Below are 22,916 nucleotides of genomic sequence, written 5' to 3' on the forward strand. Positions count from 1 at the left end.
GCTCTAAATGGCCACTGTTGATTCTGACAAAGTGGTATGCGGGGGTATTCACGCCATGACAGTGGCAGTTCTAGTTTACTTCTGAAAACAGCCATTTCATGTTTATTTGATATCTAAACTGAATTTGAGTCATAAACATAAATTCACTTTGAATCAAATTTTGGGAAAAAGTATCCAAAGTGGAAATTCCATTTACGGGAAAAGAAAATAGTGAATCATACCAGAAGTTGATATTGACTTGGCCTCTTTTTTTGTTTATTCAATATTTTATGAATAAGTGGCATAAAAATAAGTTGTTATTTTAACTGTAAGTTTATTATCAAATGTTGTTCGTGAACACACCAAGAAAAGGTACTTTTACAATTCTGTATTAGTATAATACTATTGATGGTAATCAGCAAATTTTTCTATATGTTAATTTTGGATTGCAACCATAATAAGACAGGGAATGAGATTCCTGGCATTCTTTTTGAATATTAGGGCAGGTCATCAGATCATTCTGAATTCTGGCATACTTAAAAAAGATTAGGAAAGGGAATCAGATTAAACTCCAAATGAAGAGCAGACCAAATGAAGGTCAAACTCATTACCAATAATTTTACTGTACCACCAGCAAAAGTTTTCAAAACCATCACTTACTAAGTCACCAGATACTTGTATACTTTCTTTCTATTTAATTTTACATACAAGTTAATCTTCATGTCATTTTCATAGTAAGTACATGTACTTGTCTAACAACAAATTATTATACATTACCCTTCCTGTGTATAGGTACTAGAGGAGAATTAAAATTTAAAAAATATAGATATTGTCTTAAAGTGTTAAAATATTGTTTGCAAGAAAAGCTTATAGCTGTTTTGAATGATAGTTTTAAAATCTTATTTCATTTTTTCAGGCCCCAACATATCATTTGATATTTGAAGCACTTCTGATAATATGGATCTTAAAGCTTGTGTTTTCCAAATCCTATGCACCAAACAAAACAATTCTTACAGAAAAGGTAAGTTTGCGAGACAGCTCAAACTTTTAATGATGATTGTATCTTGGAAGAACTAGACACCGCATATTTACTGATGAAAGGATGGTATCGATGCAAATTTGTACAGTGAGTGACTGAATCATGTGTATTTCTGAACATACTGTCAAATCCTCAATGGATATATTCTGGTTATAATCTTTCTTTGTATGGAATTTCATTATGAAAAATTCTGGTCCCAAACTGATTAGGGATCTGTGATGCCATAATGTGGGCAACTGGAACATGTGGAAGCATAGTAGACAATTGTCCTGGGAATATTATTTAACCTAAAGTGGAGAATTAATAGTTTGTAACTTGCAAAGAAATTGATAATTTTACGAGTTAGTTACCCAGGAAAGGCATTAGGTGAATTGACTGAGACGTAATCAAAATATGTGTTAAAATAGGGCAACGCGAAACTTGATAAGACTATATAACAACTTTTTTGTTTTCGCCTTAAATTTTGTAGTAAGCACATACATTGTATTAGCTAGTACATAATTTTTTTGTATATTTGTATAGCAAGAGGACATGCTTAATTTAAGAAACTGAAACTATAAGGTTTATATTTTCAGGAAAAAGAAGAGTTGATACAAGAATGGCAGCCAGAACCCCTTGTACCAGATGTACCTGATGATCATCCTATACTTCAAGCCATGGACAACAATATTATCTCGGGGTATGTATAGATAAGTCACAACATATACTGTACTCATGTAAAATCAAGCTGTTCAAATTTAGACTAACAGTAACAGCAAAATTAATAACCTTGCCTGTATTTCCAATAAGCTAAGAGGAAATCTAAATATTGAAAAGGTTGATTACTTTAAGGTATTAGCACCCTAATGCATTACCTCCGCTTTGAAGAGTATTCAAATAGGCTAGAACTACTGTTAACTACATTGAAAATGAGGGCCATGGGTTCAATCCCCAGAAGGGTCAACTTTTTTTTTCTTTCTTTTTTTCTTTTAACATTATTTATGTATCTCTCATGTCCCATTTGGAAAGAAAAAAGTGTTTAATTTTGATTTTTTTAATTTATATAGGTATTTATTGGCTAAATTATGCTAAATCTAGTAATAAATATGGTACCTGATATTTTCAAAGTGTAATATAATCAAAACTAGACGGTAAAAGTATTTCATATTTTACAAGATCAACCAATATACTTTTTTAAAAATTTAGGGAAACTTTGAAAACAGGCACTCATTTGGGTAAATTTTAAGAATTTTTTTAATTAGGCTCCCTAAGTAGAAAAATGGTCAGACACGTGGTAAAAATGGGTGGGGTAGGGTAACATTTTTATACAGATTTCATAAATTTTAAGTAGAAACCATAATTTTGCTTATTTGGATTGTTAGCTGAATGGTACTATTTGTTTCTTACCAAAAATTAATGGGAAAACATTTTTCATTAGAATGTTATTGCAGATTATTTAAAGGTTCCTACTTTCTAAAAAAGGGCCCTCATAACATCCTAGCTTGAGTTCAGAAAAGTGGTCATAACTTGATTTCCGTACGGTAAACTTTGTTTAAATTTTGCATACAGGTGTACTTTAAGGTATACATCTGACTTATGATGTCACTTTTTTAGTTCCTGATAGTGCCCATTAGGGTCCTAATACCTTAAGCTTAACAGATTGAATATGTTACATAACATACTTATATTTTTAGCAGTAAAATAATGAATTGGCATAGGAATCAATGGGTAGTATTTTGCATTTGCTGAGCATAAGTGAAATAAAATATTGCAACCTCATTTTTATCTCAGCTATTTAAAGAAAGGGAGGGCTATTTTTTACCCCCCCCCCCCCAGCATTTGCATCAGCATCACTTAGTTTTTGTTTGCTAGAAGGTATCTCCAAAACTACTGAAGGGAATTGGTGGAAACTTCTGTGATTATCTTACATGATGGGCACAGGTCCCGTATGTTTGTTACCTTTTTACAGTGTAATGGCATTATGCCCCTTTAGTTACTGTCAAGCACAGAGAATTGTCAAATATCTTACAGAGAGCTCTTGTTATACAAAAGCAACAGGTCATACTAGTTGAAAGCTCACAGAGCCAAAAATATGATCACAATCATGTTCTTTAATTTTTCCAAAACTTCATTTTTGAATTTTGATGTCCTGTAACTCTGGTTACAGTTTCCAAAATGTTACTCATTGACTATATTGTATACTTGTACATGTAGCTGAATCATAATTTATTTCTTTTGCATTTTGAAATGTATTACAGGTACATGTATAAGGTTTGAGTATTTTGTATGGAAGGCAAAATGCCACTTTGTTTATATTTTGCTACTTTTATTACAAAAATTCTTTCACATTTAGTGCTAGTAGTAGCCCCTACTTTATTCTGATGATAATCGATAAACAAACTTTTATTCCATTAATATTGTAAAAGAATAAAACATATTGTCCTACCTAAAGAAGGAAAAATGTACTCATTTAATGTGCCTTTAACCCTTTCACTGCCATAGGGACGGCTTATGCCGTCCCTGTTATTTTGGGCGTATTTGCCATATGGACGGCTTTTGCCGTTTCTATAATAATCATAATAATAATAATAAATTAATAATAATAATAAAAATAATAATAAATATAAAGAAAATTATACCATCGACAATAATTATTATTATACTAGCATATTTGGAAACATATATAATTATTATAATACTAATAACAAATAATAGTAATAATTATATTAATTAATAATATAGTAATTTCTTAGAAAACCCTCTGGCAAATAGGTGATCAATAAAACAAAAACCCTCTGGCAGCGAAAGAGTTGATAAAAACCTTTTATTAGTGTTTGATATAATGACATAAGAAATGTCTGTAATGTTTCAGTCGTCCAGACAAGATAATGACCATTAATGGAAAATCTGTGATGAACATGGCTTCTCTCAACTTCCTAGGTCTCCTTGGTGACGAGTCTATTGAGGTAAGGCTTCTTTCACATGTATATTGTTAAATGGTACCATTATATTTACATCTTGACCTGTATAAATGGAAAATCTGTGATGAACATTGCTTCTCTCATATTGTTAAATGGTACATTTATATTTACATGTTGACCTGTATTAAAAGACCACCTCTGAACAAAACCCTCATGTATAATCTGTATCATATATGATTTCAGGATGATATGAAATTCCTTCAAACATATATTGTTTGATGATAAAATTTTCATTTTCAAATAACACCTGTACTAAAAGACCACCCCTGAACAAATGCCACAAATATCTTATGATTTACTATTTCTTAAAAGACAATCTTATCAAATGGTAATAATTTTATGTTTAGACTAAATTTGGTTTTTTACTTGCTGAAAATGATAGAATGAATCATATTGTAATACAGCTTTAAAAAAAGAATAATTTTAAAGGAACTTGTTTGCTTTACATCAAAAATTGCCAATTTTTTGTTTGTATTTGATGAATAAAAATTATATTTATAAGAGAGAAATTTGATTGTCTGTTTTGAAGCCTTTCTGTTTGCCCCCACCTATTGCATATATCAAATATTGGATGTTTTTATCATGTATAACAAATTAATTATTTAATATGTTAAGTTTTTCATGTTATTATTCTGAATACAAGTCTTCTGTTATTGGTTGAATCCCCTGTTATAGATATAAAAAAAATTTTTTTATAATACATTATCTTCATTTTGTATTGTTGATTTTTACAGGATGCTGCACAGAAGGCATTAAGTAAATATGGTGTTGGATCATGTGGTCCCAGAGGATTCTATGGAACTATGGGTAAATTCTCTGTTTCTTGCCGAAAGTTTGTTCTGTAATGTAATAACACCAATGTTCAGGTCATTGAAATATATCTTTAAGCAATGCATGATAAATATGTAGCTGTATTAACTTAGTACTTGACTCGTAATGTGAGCGGCGTCTATATGGTAGAGTGGCTAGGTCATTGACTTAAAATCACTCGCCCCTCACCGCCTTGGGTTCACATCCTGGCAGGGACTTTAGTCTTTAGATTCTTTCATGTGAGGAAGCTTTTCATTTACCTTACAGAATGTGGATAGTTCTATTCAGGTGCCAGCTTGTGTCTGAAATAATGCACAGAGATACCTTAGATATTCCTCCATCAGCAAAGCTAGAAAGTTGCCATATGATTTATAACATGAGCTTGCAATGTTACATTGATATAACGTTACTTTATATATTATAGATGTACACTTGGAGCTTGAGGAAAGACTTGCAAAGTTTATGAACTGTGAAGAAGCCATTCTTTATTCATATGGATTTGCAACAATTGCCAGTGCTATACCAGCTTATTCAAAGAGAGGAGATGTCATCTTTGTGTAAGAAATAAATATATTTCACTTATTATTAAGTGCTAGACACAATGGGAGATATATGCTGCAAGAATTTTGATAGTCTGGGATGTATATCAGTGAAGGCTGACACTAAACTGTAAATTACTCATTTTCAATATTTTGATACTGATATCACTTATACTGTCAACTGACAGTACCATTTTCAGGGCTAATCAAATCTTTTACACTGTTTTGGGATTGTCTTTGTGATGCAGGTCCCTATATTCTGTCTTTTTAAAGCTGAGGTTCAAAAAGATTTCAACAGAACCAAATAGCATTTAATTTGTAACTTTAATTCATTCCTAGAAAAACAGACAAAAAAAAATTATTAAGTTTATTTGTATTTATTTTAGCTCATTTCCTTTGGAAGCTATGAGCTTATTGAAACACTCTGGAATTCTTTCCTAGAACCAAATAATACTAAGCAATGAGTGTAAAATGTCTTGCTCTTTGAAACAACAGCTTGCCCTTGAAGGAGTTTGAACCTGCAAAGCCAGCAATACTTAGATTACTGGTACTAGTCCCAATGCATTAACCACTCGCCTATGCCGTATATAAAAAGATCATTTGAAAATGTAACAATATATGAGCTGCGCCATGACAAAACCAACATAATACGTTTGCTACCAGCATGGATCCAGACCAGCATGCGCATCCGCAGTCTGATCAGGATCCATGCTGTTTGTTATCAGTTTCTCTACTTGTAATAGGGTTTGTAAGCGAACAGCATGGATCCTGACCAGACTGCGTGAATGCACAGTCTGGTCTGGATCCATGCTGGTCGCAAACAAACTATGTTGGGTTTTTCATGGAGCGGCTCAATTATAATACATTGATTGAAAGCATTTAACATAATGTTATTAAACATTACAGAGATGAAGGTGTATGTTTTGCCATACAGAAAGGTTTGGTAGCATCTAGAAGTCATATCAGATATTTCAAACATAACGACATGGAAGACTTAGAGAGACTTTGCCTTGAACAGCAGAAAGAGGATAAAAGGGTAAATTTTTTGCTCAGTATAACTTAGATCTTTGTGTCCAGTCTAGACCTGTTAACTAGTAAGGGGAGAAAAATATTAGTGTGTAAAAAGGTTGGTCCCTAGAGCCACTGACGGTACTAAATACTGAGGGTCCCAGGTTCTAGCCCCGGTCATACTGCACTTTTTTTTTCACCCTATGAGAGTGACATTTGTATGATATATGTCTTAGTATATAAGGCCAGTTCATAAAATTGACTTTTGTTTCGCACTTCGTGCCAAATAGTACTGAAGATGTGTTACTTATTGTCCATTAAATGTCTGTCCTTTTAAAGTTTGTAATATTTTCACAGCATTTCATATTTGACTTTGCTAATTTCAACCAAACTCTGCAGCAATTATTTTATGAATGATTTTTAGCTTGTCTGTTTTGAAGAAAAAGTTAAGTTGTTATAAATTGTTGCATCAAGCTCTAACACTGCATGCCATGCTCTTGTTTTAACAGTTAAAATAACTTCTATGCAAGAGTGACATTACTGATTTGAAAAAGAATGTAAAAATACATGTATGTCTATGACTTTTTGTAGCTTGTTCTACCCAGTTTGTCTTTATGTTGCACAATAATTTCATATAGCGTCTACCCTTTAAGAGAGTCTTCAGGTGAGGTTTAAGGTACAATAAAACAGAAATGATCTGTTTTTAGCTCACCTGTCACAAAGTGACAGGGTGAGCTTTTGTGATCGCTTTTCCTCCGGCGTCCGTCCGTCGTCCGTCCGTCCATCGTCCGTAAACTTTTGCTTTAAATGACATCTCCTCATAAACCACTGAGCCAATTTCATCCAAACTTCACAGGAATGTTCCTTTGGTGGTCACCTTTAAAAATTGTTCAAAGAATTTAATTCCATACAGAACACTGGTTGCCATGGCAACCGAAAGAAAAAACTTTAAATATCTTCTTTTAAACAACCCTAAGAGCTAGAGCTTAGATATTTGGCATGAAACATCTTCTAATGAGTGTTTACCAAGTTTGTTCAAATAAAAGCCCTGGGGTCAAAATTGGCCCCGCCCCAGGGGGTCATAGATTTTCCCTATATGCATATAGTAAAAACTTAAAAAATCTTCTTTTAAAGATCCCAAAGAGCTAGAGCTAAGATATTTGGCATGAAACATCTTCTAGTGAGTGTCTACCAAGTTTGTTCAAATAAAAGCCCTGGGGTCAAAATTGGCCCCGCCCCTGGGGGGTCATTGATTTTCCCTATATGCATATAGTAAAAACTTAAAAAATCTTCTTTTAAAGAACTGTAAGAGCTAGAGCTTAGATATTTTGCATAAAACATCTTCTAGTGAATGTCTACCAAGTTTGTTCAAATAAAAACCCTGGGGTCAAAATTGGCCCCGCCCCAGGGGGTCATTGATTTTCCCTATATGCATATAGTAAAAACTTAAAAAATCTTCTTTTAAAGAACCTTAAGAGCTAGAGCTTAGATATTTGGCATGAAACATCTTCTAGTGAATATCTATCAAGTTTGTTGAAATAAAAGCCCTTGGGGTCAAAATTGGCCCCGCCCCAGGGGGTCATTGATTTTCCCTACATGCATATAGTAAAAACTTAAAAAATCTTCTTTTAAAGAACCCAAAGAGCTAGAGCTAAGATATGTAGCATGAAACATGTTCTAATTGGTGTCTACCAAGTATGTTCAAATAAAAGCCCTGGGGTCAAAACTAGCCCGCCCGGGGGTCATTGATTTTCCTTATATGTGTATAGCAAAAACTTAAAAATTTTTCTTTGAAAAAACCCAAATAGCTAGAGTTTAGATATTAAGCATAAAACATCTTTAAGTAAATATCTACAAAGTTTGTTCAAATAAAAGCCCGGGGGTCAAAACTGGCCCTGCCCCAGGGGTGTCATTGTTTTTAACTATATGTGTATAGTAAAAACTTAAAAAATCTTCTTTTAAAAAACCCAATGAGCTAGAACTTAGATGTTTAGCATGAAACATCTTCTTATGGGTATCTACCAAGTTTGTTCAAATAAACAAATAAAAGCCCTTGGGTAAACATTGGCCGGGGGGGGGGGGGGGGGGGGGGGGGGGGGCTATATACAGGTGAGCGACCTCAGGCCATCATGGCCCTCTTGTTTACCTTTTGTTTATGTTTTGTCAATTTCTGTGATTTTATTATATGCATTTTAAAACTTAAATAATTATTTTTATTTTAGCTGCCAAAGAAAGCCAAGGTTACAAGGAGATTTTTGGTTGTGGAGGGACTTTATGCTAAACATGGAGATTTGTGCCCCCTACCTAAACTTGTAAGTTTTCTTCTAATAGTATTAAAAATGAACTATTTATAGATTCTAAGTTTTTGTTGTCTTTATTTTGTTTTTTGTTGTTGTTTGTTTTAAACACAAAAGTGATAATATGTGGCTCTCAGTGAGTGATGAAAGTTTAAATTAATGCACAGAGTTAATTTTATAGATGTCTTGATAACTTAAGTGAAAACGTGCAATAAGGACTTTAAACTGGTAATGATAGAAAATATTCACTTGACGCAGATCATTAGCACTAAGTATGTTATGAAATTTTAAATTGCAGATATTGTATGATATTTGTAATTTGATTTTATCTTAACTGTCCTAGAAGCAATAATGACATGTCTTAAACCCCTTTGTGGCTGAGATGTTGCCTTAAATTGGTTGAGATATCAGAATTGTAGTCACCGTTTATCCCTGTGTGATTGTATGAGGGGACTAAATAGGTTCGACGGTTGGATTAAATGAGTCTATGCATCTCTTAGCTCCAGCAGGTGAGGTGGTTTTGACCCCTGGTGTTGCTTTAAGTTTGTAACACCCAAGGTTAGCCAGAATCATCTTTTCTGTTCCGGCGTTATATAACCTAATTTGAGTTGGTGCGCCGTAAAACCAAACAAAAGAAACAGACATGTCTTATATACATGTAAAATGTAACCAGTACAGAGCCAGATCAGCTTGTACATCAGTACATTCTTTCTAGACTATTTATTATAACATGTGACTGCTTCAATTAAGTATTTTAATATCAAAATGATTTAACCCTTCCATTTCTGGAACCAAAAGTGATAAGATTTTGCCACCAGTATAGAGCCAGGCCGCATGCACGGCCATACAGTCTGACCTGACCCTTTTCTATTGGCTGACTATTCACTTACTTAAAATTTCAATCTTGATATTCCCAAAATAAATAATGGGAAGTCCTGAAAATGGAAGCTTGGCAAGTCCATTTAAGAAAATAGGTAGTTTAAAGAATCAAAAAGGGTTCAGTTCATTAAAAAAATTAAACTGTGGTAATCATTTACTATTTTTAGGTTGAGATGAAGTGGAAATACAAACTTCGTATATTTGTTGAAGAAAGTTTTTCATTTGGTGTGCTGGGTAAAACTGGAAGAGGAATAACTGAACATTTTGGCGTCAGTGTAAGTAACATTTGAGAACATTTTTGTTTTTGTAGTTATGTTTAAACTGACCATTCTAAACATATTTGCAAGGTATAGATCATTTTCAAGCATTTGTTTGTCTGGTTTGTTTTTGTAAAGGAGAAATAACAAAAATTATGTGAAGAAACAATTTAATTCTAAGAAGTATTTTTTAAAAAATGAACAGATTTTTGATAGTAATAAATTAAGTGATTTAATAAAAGAATCGATTTTTGAAAATTGCTGTATAAGGTGCGATAAGATAAATCACTGAAGTTAACCATATATTTGTCAATATAAAAAAAAACTACATATATACTGTATTTTAGCTCAACAGAGCACAGAGTGCCCAAGGTTGAGTTATTTTTATACTGCTGTGTTTATTGTCAGTCTTCCATTGTTAACAGTTTTACTTAAACAATATCTCCTTCTTAACCACTTGACCAATAATGATGAAACTATTCAGGAATGATCCTTTGGTTGTCCTCAATGTAAATTGCTCATATTGTTCTGGTAGACTAAACAAGGAATATCCTGGTAATATTAATCTCAGTGTTAACCACATCCTCTTGTGTGTGATTAAGGGCCATTATGGCCCTCTTGTTTTTTCCTGTCATGAAATGATATGCATTTTAGTCATAGGGCTTATAATTTTATATGACTAAATTCATTATGGCCCTCTTGTTTTGTCCTGTCATGAAATGATATGCATTTTAGTCATAGGGCTTATAATTTTATATGACTAAATTCACAAAACCAAATAATCTGAATGATTGAATATTACACTTGTCATTGTTTTAAATGGAATAAAAGGTTTATTTATATACACAGATTGATGAGATAGACTTGATGGCAGCATGTTTAGAAAATGCTATAGGAGGCGCTGGAGGCTTCTGTTGTGGAAAGAAATATATTGTTGATCATCAGGTAATAATACATTATCATGTTTAATCTGTTGTTGTAATTGTATGATAGTCACACTTTTATTTACTAAATTGATTTTTGTTGAGCGCGCTTACTGTGAGCTTGACATAGTTACCAAATAAATATATAGCTGGAAAAAAGAATGATGTGATGCCTTTTCCAATTTACGTTGCAATTGTTAATTAGTAAAACTTTAACAAAAATTGAAGAAAAATATCTACTTGTTTCACCCGTTAAAGGGATCTTTAAGATAATGATGTTAAAGGAACTCCACTGAGGTTTAAAAGCCTAAAAACATAACATTTGAATTTCTTACATAAATGAGCTGGAGCACTTTAAACAGAAATATATGCAAAGATAGTTAAAAAATATACTTTGAAATATATTGAAAATCGTATTTTTATGGTTTTCTTAGCCCGATTTGAGTGAAAAGCGTTTAAACGATTTTCATTTTCGGTCATTTTTTTACAATTTGAATAATTATTCTGGAAAAACGAAATGCGCTAATGATCTGAAATTTTGCACAAGGATTAGTGGCCTAAACCTACATCAAATGGTACATTTATCTGGAAAAAATATTTTCAGGCCCGTAAAAACCTCAGTGGAGTCCCTTTAAGGCATCGCTTCATTCTTTTTTCCCACCATTTTTATCTGTACTGTTTGAAACTTTACATTTTGAATATAAATATATATATATATGTTTTCAGAGGTTGTCCGGGTTAGGGTACTGTTTTTCGGCATCACTACCACCAATGCTGGCATCAGGAGCCATACAGTCACTCAATATTATTGAAAATGATCCTTGTAAGTGAACTTAGATACTTTAAATTTTTCTTTACTTTATTGTGTCATTATTTGGTGAAGATAATACTGTGTAGTAAATCATGATACACACATGTAATGTGATATTTGAAAACGGACTTCTTATCCCTTACTAAGCTGAATATCATAAATGCTCTTGCCCATCTTTCAATTTGGACCAAATTATTAGTCCCCTACCGGTTTACCGGAGGGGACTTTAGGTTTACCCTCCGTCCGTCTGTCCGTCCGTCTGTCCATCTGTCCGTCCGTCTGTCTGTCAGTCCGAGCAGACGAGAGCTACATTATGAGGTTTAGGTTTATGTACAGGCACTCTGTATGGGGTTCATTCCGTAGAGACATGTATTATGTGGTTAAAAATGCTCTTATGGGGTTAAAAAAATTTGCTCTTGTGGGGTTAAGAGATCAAAGGAATAACCCCACAAACACGTCTGCTAAGTACGACCGTCAGTCCGTCCGTCCACAAAACTGGATCCCGCGATAACTTGAAAAGTACTGAAAACATTTTTATGAAACTTGGTATATGGATAGATGGCAGTATGGAGATCATGCACATTTTTTTATTTTCTTCCTATGTTGAAAATTCTGGTCGCTATGGCAACAAATAGGCTGAAAATAAGGCAAATTTTACACATAAACTGGACCCAGTGATAACGCAAACAGTACTGGAAATATTTTTATGAAACTTGACATATGGGTAGATGGCAGTCTTGAGATTATGCATGTCTTTTTCTTTTCTTCCTATGTTGAAAATTCTGGTTTTTATGGCAACACATAGACTGAAAAAAAAGGCAAATTTTACACATAAACTGAATCCAGTGATAACTCAAAAAGTACTGGAAATATTTTTTATGAAACTTGACATATGGGTAGATAGCAGTCTTAAGATTATGCATGTCTTATCTGTTCTTCCTATTTTGAAAAAATGTCTGTTGATTTGGCAACAAATAGGCTTAAAACATGGCAAATATAACAATATTTGTGATTAGTCAAAAAGAGCTGAAAATTTTTATGAAATAGCATCTTTAATTCAAGAGTTATCTCCTCTTTAAGAATTTTGCTTTTAAAATGTTATATTTTGGTAACAGAATGTTTCAAATATTAACTTTAGAGTGTCCTTCAGTCCGTTTGTCTGTCTGTTCATAAAAACTGTTTCCTGTGATCACTTTTAAAGAACTTTTCCAACAAATTTACTTAAAATAGAGATAATTGAAACATTAGTGAATGGCCAATGGCCCTTCAGAATGTTGATGGGGTTCTAACCGGTAGGGGACTTATGGATTGCTTGCAATACTATGATAATTGCTTGTTCATCATATTTTGGGAAAATTTCAAAATATGTATAGCAAATACTGCAGACCATGATCAGATGGCACAGATGTACTGGCTGATCTTGGTCTGCACTGGTCACATGGGTAGATTCAATTGCTGCAAGCAGATTTAAGGTTAGGAAAGAGTTATAAAGATTACATGCATTATAATGATGAGTGTAGACAAGATTATTTATATAAATACAAATGTTTTATATATTGTAGCAATGATGACAAGGTTGCAGCATAATTGTGAACAAATACATGAACTACTCTCAAAGTAAGTTGGAATGATATTGTAATACAAAAACTGTTCAGAATATTTCCATGAATTCAAAATCATTGGTTTCATATTGTTTTCATATTGCGTTAAGTGGAGCATCTGTGGTCGAGTGGTTTACTTTGCTGACTTCAAACCACTTGCTCCTTATATCTGTGGGTTCAAATCTCGACAGGGACTTTGGATTCTTTCATGTGAGGAAGCTATCCATCTAGCTAACGGAATGTCGGTGGTTCTACTGAGGTGCCCGTTTGTGCCTAAAATAATGCATTGAAGGGCTCCTGAGGTTTTCCTCCACCAGTAACGCTGGAAAGTCACTATATGATCTATACTGTGTTGGTCTGACTTGAGACCAATCAAAAAATATGTATATATATATATATATATATATATATATATATATATATATATATATTATATATATATATATATATATATATATATATATATATATATTATATATATATTACATTAACATGTCAAAATTAACAGTAATGTTGTGGGATATGAGTTGCTTAAAAAAGTTTTACATTTAGGCTAGACCTAAACTCTCAATGATTTTCTAACAGTATTAAAATGTATTTTTTCCTCAATTTGTCATTGCCTAAAGTGTTCAATATTTCAAGTGCCGTCAGCAGTAGAGTTAGTATGGTCATCATCTTTATATCATTTCCCACTGACTGCTGTTGGTTGGAATCATTTCAGTACTTTATATTATTTTAAGAAACGAAGCTATCCAGCTTCCTTGTAAACGGTCATTATTTGCTGTCACTGAATTTTGTGCCTAATACCATTATGGGTTTTAATCCTTACAGGAACTTTAAATTTTTTAAAATTAGTAAGCCAAACAACAAGGTTTAGGCTGACTTAGATGTGCACAGAGATGCATGAGGTGTCTTTTCTCAAAATAAAGCTGCATTTTTACACAGAATTTACTTTCAGTGCATTGAATCCTAACCTGTTGAATTCTTATTATCAGATTAATGGATTACAATAAGAATTTCACCATAACACATTTGATAACTAAAGAACATTTATCAATATTTGTGGTGTATTTAGGAAGCTTTAAGCTTAAAGACACACTCTCAAATCTGATGTATGAACCAGCAAGAATTGAACAATAAGAGTAAAGTTTCTTGTTCAAGGAAACAACAGCTTGTCCCTGAACAACTTAAATGGCAAATATTCCTTTGATTACTAGTCCACTGTGTTAACCACTCCACCACATTGCCATGAAACAACAAAGTTGCCATGTTAACTTTTCCAGTACCTCTGAGATTAGAAACGAATGCAAAAACTTTTTAAATGTATCTCTAATAGTACGTATATGAAAGAAAATGTAAAATAAAACATTGTGTACAGGATATTTTCTGTTTGTATAGGATTGAAGGTATGAGGGTATTGGGAGATAAAGTAGCTCCTATCAAACATCTTAGTCTATCTGAACTCAGTGATGACCGTGATATCGACAGTAGAACATTGGAGAAAATTACAGAGGAGGTACGATATTGTATATTTCTCATGATTTTTTGGTTTGTTTGGTTGTATTTATGGGTTTTTTTATCCAATTTTAACGCATTTTTGATGCTTCTACAGAGTATTGGTGACATATAGGGATCACTTTGCTTCTCTGAGGCCCGCATGGAAGATCGGGAAACTGAATGTGTTTCCCTCATTAAATAAAGTCATTAACTTTACTTACTTACTTTGTAGAGATTAAAGATTAAAATAGAAAACTGTTTGTACAGATCTATCACTGCTGCTACACAAGAGCTGCAACATGCAATTGGCTATCATGAGGCAACACTTGATCACAGATCGGTCTTTTTAGTCATATTGCGGTTGCTTCACCTAACAGGCATACCTTGATAATAAACCAGTTAGCACCAATTTTTCGCAAATGACCGACCGTTACTCCCACATGATTTCTGAATCATTGTTGAGAGACAAGTGACCATTAGACTCAATGTTCTAGGTCAATTATAGCAAAGAAAATTTGCCTCGCTCATGTATCTTACCACAAATTCCTCAATTAAGAATTTAATCATCTCCATACTGAGCAGACCGACTATTCAAGATTTTATATCAAAGCTAAAACAGATGAAATTAAGCTTAAATATTAGAGAAGATAAACTTTGAACTATAGATTTTTAAAAAGTTCTACTGACTAAAACAGTTCTCTATTTTCTTTAGGCTATGGAGAGAGGTTTAGCATTGACACCAGCTAGATACCTAGAGCATGAGGAACATAATCTCCCACCACCAAGGTAAATATCAATCTGATACATGTCTTATCTTATGCCTTTTTACGTTCATTTTGGAAAATACATCAAGTTATCTACAAGAAATATGTTTAGGAATCTTTCCTTTACACTTTGACATAAGGTCTACTATGGTTGCTTTGCATAGATTGATAGAATTCATTTCAAACATGGTCCTGATTTTATTACAAACAGTGTTTTTAAAGAATTTGATGCAATCTGATAAGCCTGTGGCTTGATATGTAGTCTTTCACATTTATACAAATGTGTTTATTTTGTTGTTTGGTGCAGGCTATTATTTCTTCACGAACAAAGTTTGAGTGAGGAATGTACAATATACATATGAGCAAATGTTGAGAATTTTATAAGAATGATATGGATGGGATGAAATAGGTCAATCAAATGATGTTAGTTTATTATCGTGTGTTATTATTTTCAGTATAAGAATAGCAGTGAACTTGAAGTTGACAGACGAGGATATTGATAAATGTATGACTATATTGACAGAATCCTGTCATGCTGTTCTCTCAAAGAGGTAAAGTTTGATTCTTTTTTCTCCTATCTTTTGTATCACATATCAGATGTTTTAGAATAGTATAAGTTATTCAAGAATGGGTAATTTATATCATTTTCAATCTCTCAGATTTCTACAAACAATGTATAGGATGTAATTATGGTTTGTCAAATCATTATGAATATGACCTACTTCAAAGGAAGCTAGGTATATTGTTACACATATTTTGGTCCACCTGTCTGTAGAGTAAATCTTGCCACGTCTATATTTAGAAAACGCTTTGGACTACAGTCCTCAGATCTATCAGATTTAGTTTGATTAACTCATAGGTCAAGGTCATAAATAAATGGTTGACATTTCTTAACTTCCTATTATGTCTGAAGTATTGAATGGAAATGGGCCAGATGTCTTTCACCATCATTTGAGTTTAAAAGATGAAATACTGCTTTAAGATAAAATATTTGTAAGTTAAAACTGAATACAATTTTTTTTAGATCAGTCCTTGATCAGAAAAGTGTGTCATCTTTGTTGAAAGGGTTAGTTATTTTATTTATGCACTAGATTTTTATTATGACATATATATTATGAAGTTTTGTGAATTTTTAAATTTCAGTTCATAATGTCCTGTGATAGCAGTATTTTACCAAGAAAACCAGGCATGCCAAAATAGTTGGAAGTCGAACATTTTTATACACCATGATCAAATAGTGATACAAGGATATTCCATGCAACACAAAAAAACAATTACAAAAGTTCATAAATGCTCAAAACTGTTTTTTACTCCTATTTTCTAATTGTGTACGTTTTGTTACATTGTGTTGTGTATTTATACTTTTGTATCTTTTCACATTTTAAGTTAATAATTCCAGCATTAAATTTTTTTCCGTATTTTTGTTTATTGTCCATCTACAGTATGGACTTTCTTTAGGACAGTTATTCATTGATACTTTCTTAACTGAGTATTTGGACCCCCCCCCATGCTGTTTGCTTGGATCTTGTAAGTACCTGGAGGGGCATCTGAGGTCTCCCTCCACCAGGAAAGCTGGATTATGTATAACAGTGTTAATTTGACTTGAAACACAACCAAATGTGTACATGTGTGTAAGAGATCCTTGTTCCATGTACAAGATTATGAACTCGTGAAAATATTATTTGATTATAAAAGACAGTATACCAAAATACAGTATTCATTATTTAGATTTTTCTTACCAACATAGAGAAATGCATAATATAATAAAGTGGGAAATAGATTTTTTTTATGCCTGGAAGAGATTTTTTGGTTGTATTCGTTACAAAGTCATATTTTTTTAATAATAATGGGAGGGGGATAAAGATAACTACTTGCTAATATGTTAGCCAGAATACTTTTTTGTTTGCTCTTCAAACCAAAATTACTTAAAACAGTTTTAAAAAAATTTTTTATTTAATTGTTTGCAAAGTTGTGGTCCCTTGTTTGAACTTCTTTCCATTGGATAAATAGTATTTGCTGTAATGAAATATAAGGTAATTTTTTTGACAATTGTTGTAATAAATTTGCATTTTTTACTTTTAATTTTTAAATAAGAAGGTTTGACAGATTTATTGGCCGGTTTTGTATTGTTTATGAAAATATCATCTTAATTTTTAAGGGTGTATTTTGTTCTTGATGTGTATTTAAAGTGTCGATGAAACCCGTAATGTTGTGAAAATGTGCATTGTTATGAATTTGTTTTTTTATCAAATTCATATAATCATTTTGATTAACTTTTTATTTTACGTGAAGTGTTGATTTCATTAACATTTAATTTATATACCTGCCACATTTATTAGTATCATCTCATGTATACCATATTAAATTATATTACACAAAAATACATAAGAATATATCATAAGGTGTAATTGAATTTATTGGGGAAGAAATAATAGATAATTGTTCATGTTTTAGAGGGTATAGTTTACTATATTTATATTTAATGCATTGTACAATGTATATTTATTGTGATATATCCTTAAAGTTAAATTTTTATATTCTTATAAAATGTGCATGTTTGATCGGTAAATGCCTGGATTATTAGTTGTGTTTGTAGGTCAAAGGTCGAGGTCATATGGCTTTTGAAATGAAATGTGACTTATATTGAGATAGAGAGTGGTTTCTTCTAAGATAGAAAGTGGCATCCACTGAGCTTAAAAGCAACTTACACTGAGAAAAAAGGTGGTTTGTGCTGAATTAATAGTGAATTCTTTCATATTTTTTTGGGTCAAAATTTAGTTTTTTGTTTGATTTTTGTTTTGAAGACGAATAGATAATTTGTTTTGAAGATGAATCGATAATTTGTTTTGAACATGAATAGATAATTATGAAGGATTCTCTTTCATTTTTATAAAGATGTTAAATGGAGCTAATGCCTTTATAGAACAAATGAGTTTAAAGAACAAATGAGTTTAAAGAACAAATGCCTTTATAGAACAAATGAGTTTAAAGAACAAATGAGTTTAAAGAACAAATGAGTTTAAAGAACAAATCATTTTGAATTAACTGTACATACGAATATGTACAAGAAAAAAAGCAATTATAAGGGTACTTGATAGGCAATATGTACACAGTAATGTATGTACATGTATGTCACAATATGTGTAAATGGATTGGGTTTTTGTTGGTTTTTTTTCAGTTGTTGATGTTCCAAATTGTGGTAAGCTTGATGCCTTAAATAATTATTTTTTGTCATGGAGTCCAGACTTAGCTAGGCTTTAGGCTTTGTGTTCGCTGTAAATAATAGCATGGAAAGATTTTTTTCTTTGGTCATAGAAAATATGTGTATGTGTCATTCAAGGTGAAAGAATGTATGAAAGATGTTAAATGTAAATATTATACAAAAATGTATACATGTATATTATTTTACTTTTTGTTTGTACTATAGCCCTTTTTTATTAGTGTATCTTTTCAATAATCATCATATATATTTATATTTAAAAATGGAGTCAAAATGGAATCAAGAGATATTTATTAGTAAATATTATAGACTTACAATTTCACCGTGATTTTTTTGTTAAGGAATTTCCTTTACTGGTACAAGATTATTATTGTTGTTGGTGTAGAATACCAGACTTTAGCCTGCTTATGGTAACTGAATTTACCCTTGTACCTGTGTTGACCAAGATTAACCAGCGTATCGGTGCCATCTTATCACATGTATCAAGATCTTCACTGTTTGCTATTCAATCAGTACTTATTTGTAATTTTTCACAAGATATAGTTTTGTCCAGATTAAAAGATGGACAAATCCATGTAAAAGATTTTACATGGTGGGGGTTGATTAGTTTTGAATCAATGATAAAATGTATAAATAGTAACATGAACTGGCTACAGCAAATAATGTTTAAAAGAAATTCAACAGTAGTTATATTCGTTTTATGGGGATACTTAAAAGAAAGGAAAGATACAAAAACAAAATGTTATTATTTTTGTAATGAGAAATGCATTGAATTCTGCTCACTTTTTATCCTTTCATCCAACAACTTTACACATTAAGTTAAAAAGACAGAAAAAAAAACAAAAAAACTTTGACAAGTTTTCAATGCCACTGCCTTAGAAGATGGTCTAAAAAGAAAACTACACAAAAGAAAGGAGCAAGAGAAAACAAAAGGTAGTTAATCTCAACAATGTTGAACAAATGCTAAGACCTTCACACAAAAGTTTTACATTGTATTGTGATATACTTAAAAATAAGAACAAATATTTTGTATGCAAATATTTTTTTACATCTTGAATCAATGAATGTTTTAATTTTGTGTGGAAATATTTGTCGTTTTCCTGTTGCATTTTGTTTTTTTCTTTTTGCTTGATCTCAATGTCTAAAATTTAATAATAACCAGTTAATCTTGTTGCATTCCATCTTAATTATTAACACCAAATATTACATCTTGAGTTTCATTAGTTATATCTGTAGTGTAATGCTAGTCTTGATTAACACATTATAATCTTTTATAATCTTTCATTATTTGTGTTATAAGATTTTTTATGTTACCTGTACATGGAGCATAAATATAGTTGCCAATATGTTTTACCTACTTTCCATCACTATAACTGTTACAATTGTGGCACATTCTTTTATAGAGTGATATATCTAAGATATTTGGTCTGTGTGTTACTTTTGGGTTTCAGTGTGATTGTGTCAAGGTCTTCTGAGACTAAAATTAGAGAATTTATTGTGTCAAGGTCATCTGAGACTAAAATTAAAGACTTTATTGTGTCAAGGTCATCTGAGACTAAAATTAAAGAATTTATTGTGTCAAGGTCATCTGAGACTAAAATTAAAGAATTTATTGTGTCAAGGTCATCTGAGACTAAAATTAGATAATTTATTGTGTCAAGGTCATCTGAGACTAAAATTAGATAATTTATTGTGTCAAGGTCATCTGAGACTAAAATTAGATAATTTATTGTGTCAAGGTCATCTGAGACTAAAATTAAAGAATTTATTGTGTCAAGGTCATCTGAGACTAAAATTAGATAATTTATTGTGTCAAGGTCATCTGAGACTAAAATTAGATAATTTATTGTGTCAAGGTCATCTGAGACTAAAATTAAAGAATTTATTGTGTCAAGGTCATCTGAGACTAAAATTAGATAATTTATTGTGTCAAGGTCATCTGAGACTAAAATTAAAGAATTTATTGTGTCAAGGTCATCTGAGACTAAAATTAGAGAATTTATTGTGTCAAGGTCATCTGAGACTAAAATTGAAGAATTTATTGTGTCAAGGTCATCTGAGATTAAAATTAGAGAATTTATTGTGTCAAGGTCTTCTGAGACTAAAATTAAAGAATTTATTGTGTCAAGGTCATCTGAGACTAAAATTAGATAATTTATTGTGTCAAGGTCATCTGAGACTAAAATTAGATAATTTATTGTGTCAAGGTCATCTGAGACGCTATAGGTTATTATCTCCATCTAATGTTCATAACTATTAAAACTTAACAAGATTTATTAGAGGTTCCTGTTTAACCAACGCTACTTTTATTGTGACTGGATATAGTTCATGTAGTTGTTGCTGAAATCTGCAGAATTTTCAAAAGTAATATATCTTTTGAAAAATATAGCATTTTTTAAAAATAAATAAAGATCTTCAACATTTTGAGTTTGAACAAAAAAAAATGTATTTATTACTACATGTATTGTATTGTGTGGCATCAAATAATTTTTTCATTTTAAATTATTTAAAGATTAAATATAAATTGAGATGGTCCGAGTTTTGATATTTGATATGAATGGTAAATAAATGTGTTTTGAGTAGTTCTTATAGACCAAAGAATGAGTTTAAATGATGACTGGATGTCTTTTAGTTTGTTTCAGGATATAATCGTAATTTTCTATAACTTTGTAAGTTATTACAATCATATAAATTTTTTATACTTTTTTATTCAAAATAATAAAAATTTTTATGAATGCATTGTCCAAAAATTAAATTTTTATGGTTTTTTGATTTTTAAAAGGAAATCCTTATAGGTCCAAAAGCTTATAAATGAAGAAAAAATTTTTACATAAAATCATTTCAGGACTTAAAAGGAAAAAATTTTTGTAAAAGACAAAAAAATAGAAAATAATTAAAAATTAAAAATTTAAAAATTAAATTTTTGTGGGAATTTCACAGCCCTATGAAATTAAAAGGGGTTTAAAAAATTTTTTTGGGGTCTTTTTGGCACCCGTAAAAAAGGTTTTTTCAGGAAAAACTGAAGGAAGGAAAGAATAAAATTTTGGGAAAACAAGTCATAATGCAGGTGTACATCAAATGGTACACAAATCTCACAAAAAAATTAAAAAATTCTAGTCCTTTCCTGTCAAAAAAACCTCAGTGGAGTCCCTTTAACCCTTACCTAATGAATTTATGTTATGAACTCGCCCGGCTTTACGTTTGGAATAGTTTATTCCAAGTTTAAGAGGTTTAAAAAACATAAAAGTTGAGGTACTTCAGTATACAGCCTGCTTTATAAAGGTTTCAATCAAAAAGGGGAACAACTACGGTAGTCTTGTTTGGGAAATGGATTTTCAAGTGTTTGTTACATTTTAAAATGGTGTAAATAAAAGGAAGAAGTAAAATATCCATCAAGTATTTGAGTATTGATTGGTAAAAAAATTTATACTGAAAATTGCTTTTCAAACTACTCGGAATTTATTAAATTATTAATTGAATTTAATTCATTGTTGAATCAATCAATTGTGTGTGACCAATTTATCCTTAATGCTTATACTATAAATATGAAGTAACAAAAGATCTTATATTGCCTTTTCTTTTTTCTCCCTACAAAATTAATATTAAAATCATTTCATTAAAAAGCTGCTGACAATTTCTTTTATTACTTTATATTTATCAATTAATATCAAATTAAATTACTTTGTTCGAGAGGTGAATGATTTATGAAATGTGAAATTTCAAAGGGAGAGATATTGACCTTAATAAATACTTGATTTTCAAACTTGAATCATGATATCATCAATATGTGAATGCACAATCATGGCTGGTCATTTAACTTTACACATCAAGATAGCAAACTATCTAATGTTCTTGACTTTTTGACACCCATTGCTACAATATTTGAACATGTATTCAAACTTTTTATTGCTTGTAATTCAACTGTGCACTTTGATCAAAAGTGGACAGTTTTCTGCTTTTATGTTGTGAATGCTGGTGGGGTCACTTAGGTCAAGGATTACATTTTCCACTCTCGGCTAAGGGAAAGTTTTGAATGCAATTTATTCACCTGTGCTTAAAAGGCTACCTTTTTGTAAAGACCATGATATTATTTTAAGAACCTGTTAATAAAGCCGAAATTTTTGTTTTCTCTGGGCAAGTAAAATTTTTGGGGTTATTGGTAAATATTTTTTAGGTAATTTTAAATCTGAACTTGAAAATTTTAATTTCAAAATCATTTTAAAATACCGGTATCTATTATTTTCTTTTTTGGGTGGCAAAAAAAAATAAATTTTTAAAAGGGGGTCCCGTTGAATGAAACAAGTTTTTTGTGAAGGGTGAGAGGGTAAGTGG

At 31.4% G+C, this 22,916-nt stretch overlaps 1 protein-coding gene across 1 annotated transcript; it reads left to right on the forward strand.

Annotated features, from left to right (window-relative positions):
* The first annotated feature begins 867 nt into the window (after nt 1–867).
* Nucleotides 868–16,770, forward strand: LOC132735295 (serine palmitoyltransferase 1-like). Its single transcript, XM_060722234.1, has 15 exons — nt 868–1,000; nt 1,594–1,697; nt 3,870–3,963; nt 4,713–4,785; nt 5,213–5,345; nt 6,234–6,363; nt 8,558–8,647; nt 9,679–9,786; nt 10,618–10,713; nt 11,418–11,514; nt 13,065–13,119; nt 14,502–14,619; nt 15,313–15,386; nt 15,820–15,915; nt 16,508–16,770. Exons 2-15 carry the CDS (start codon nt 1,675–1,677, stop codon nt 16,512–16,514), a joined length of 1,194 nt encoding a protein of 397 aa, XP_060578217.1. The 5' UTR covers nt 868–1,000; nt 1,594–1,674; the 3' UTR covers nt 16,515–16,770.
* Nucleotides 16,771–22,916: the final 6,146 nt, after the last annotated feature.

This window comes from Ruditapes philippinarum, unplaced genomic scaffold (assembly GCF_026571515.1).
Source record: "Ruditapes philippinarum isolate M1 unplaced genomic scaffold, ASM2657151v2 ctg3815_1_1_1_1, whole genome shotgun sequence".
Classification (NCBI taxonomy): Eukaryota; Metazoa; Mollusca; class Bivalvia; order Venerida; family Veneridae; genus Ruditapes; species Ruditapes philippinarum.

Bases quoted from the DNA above. Each gene is read 5' to 3' on its own strand.
- LOC132735295 (XM_060722234.1), top strand. From the start codon at position 1,675: ATGGACAACAATATTATCTCGGG. The intron at 6,364-8,557 runs GTAAATTTTTTG...TTTTTATTTTAG, and splicing joins AGCAGAAAGAGGATAAAAGG to CTGCCAAAGAAAGCCAAGGT. The intron at 13,120-14,501 runs GTAAGTTGGAAT...CTGTTTGTATAG, and splicing joins ATACATGAACTACTCTCAAA to GATTGAAGGTATGAGGGTAT.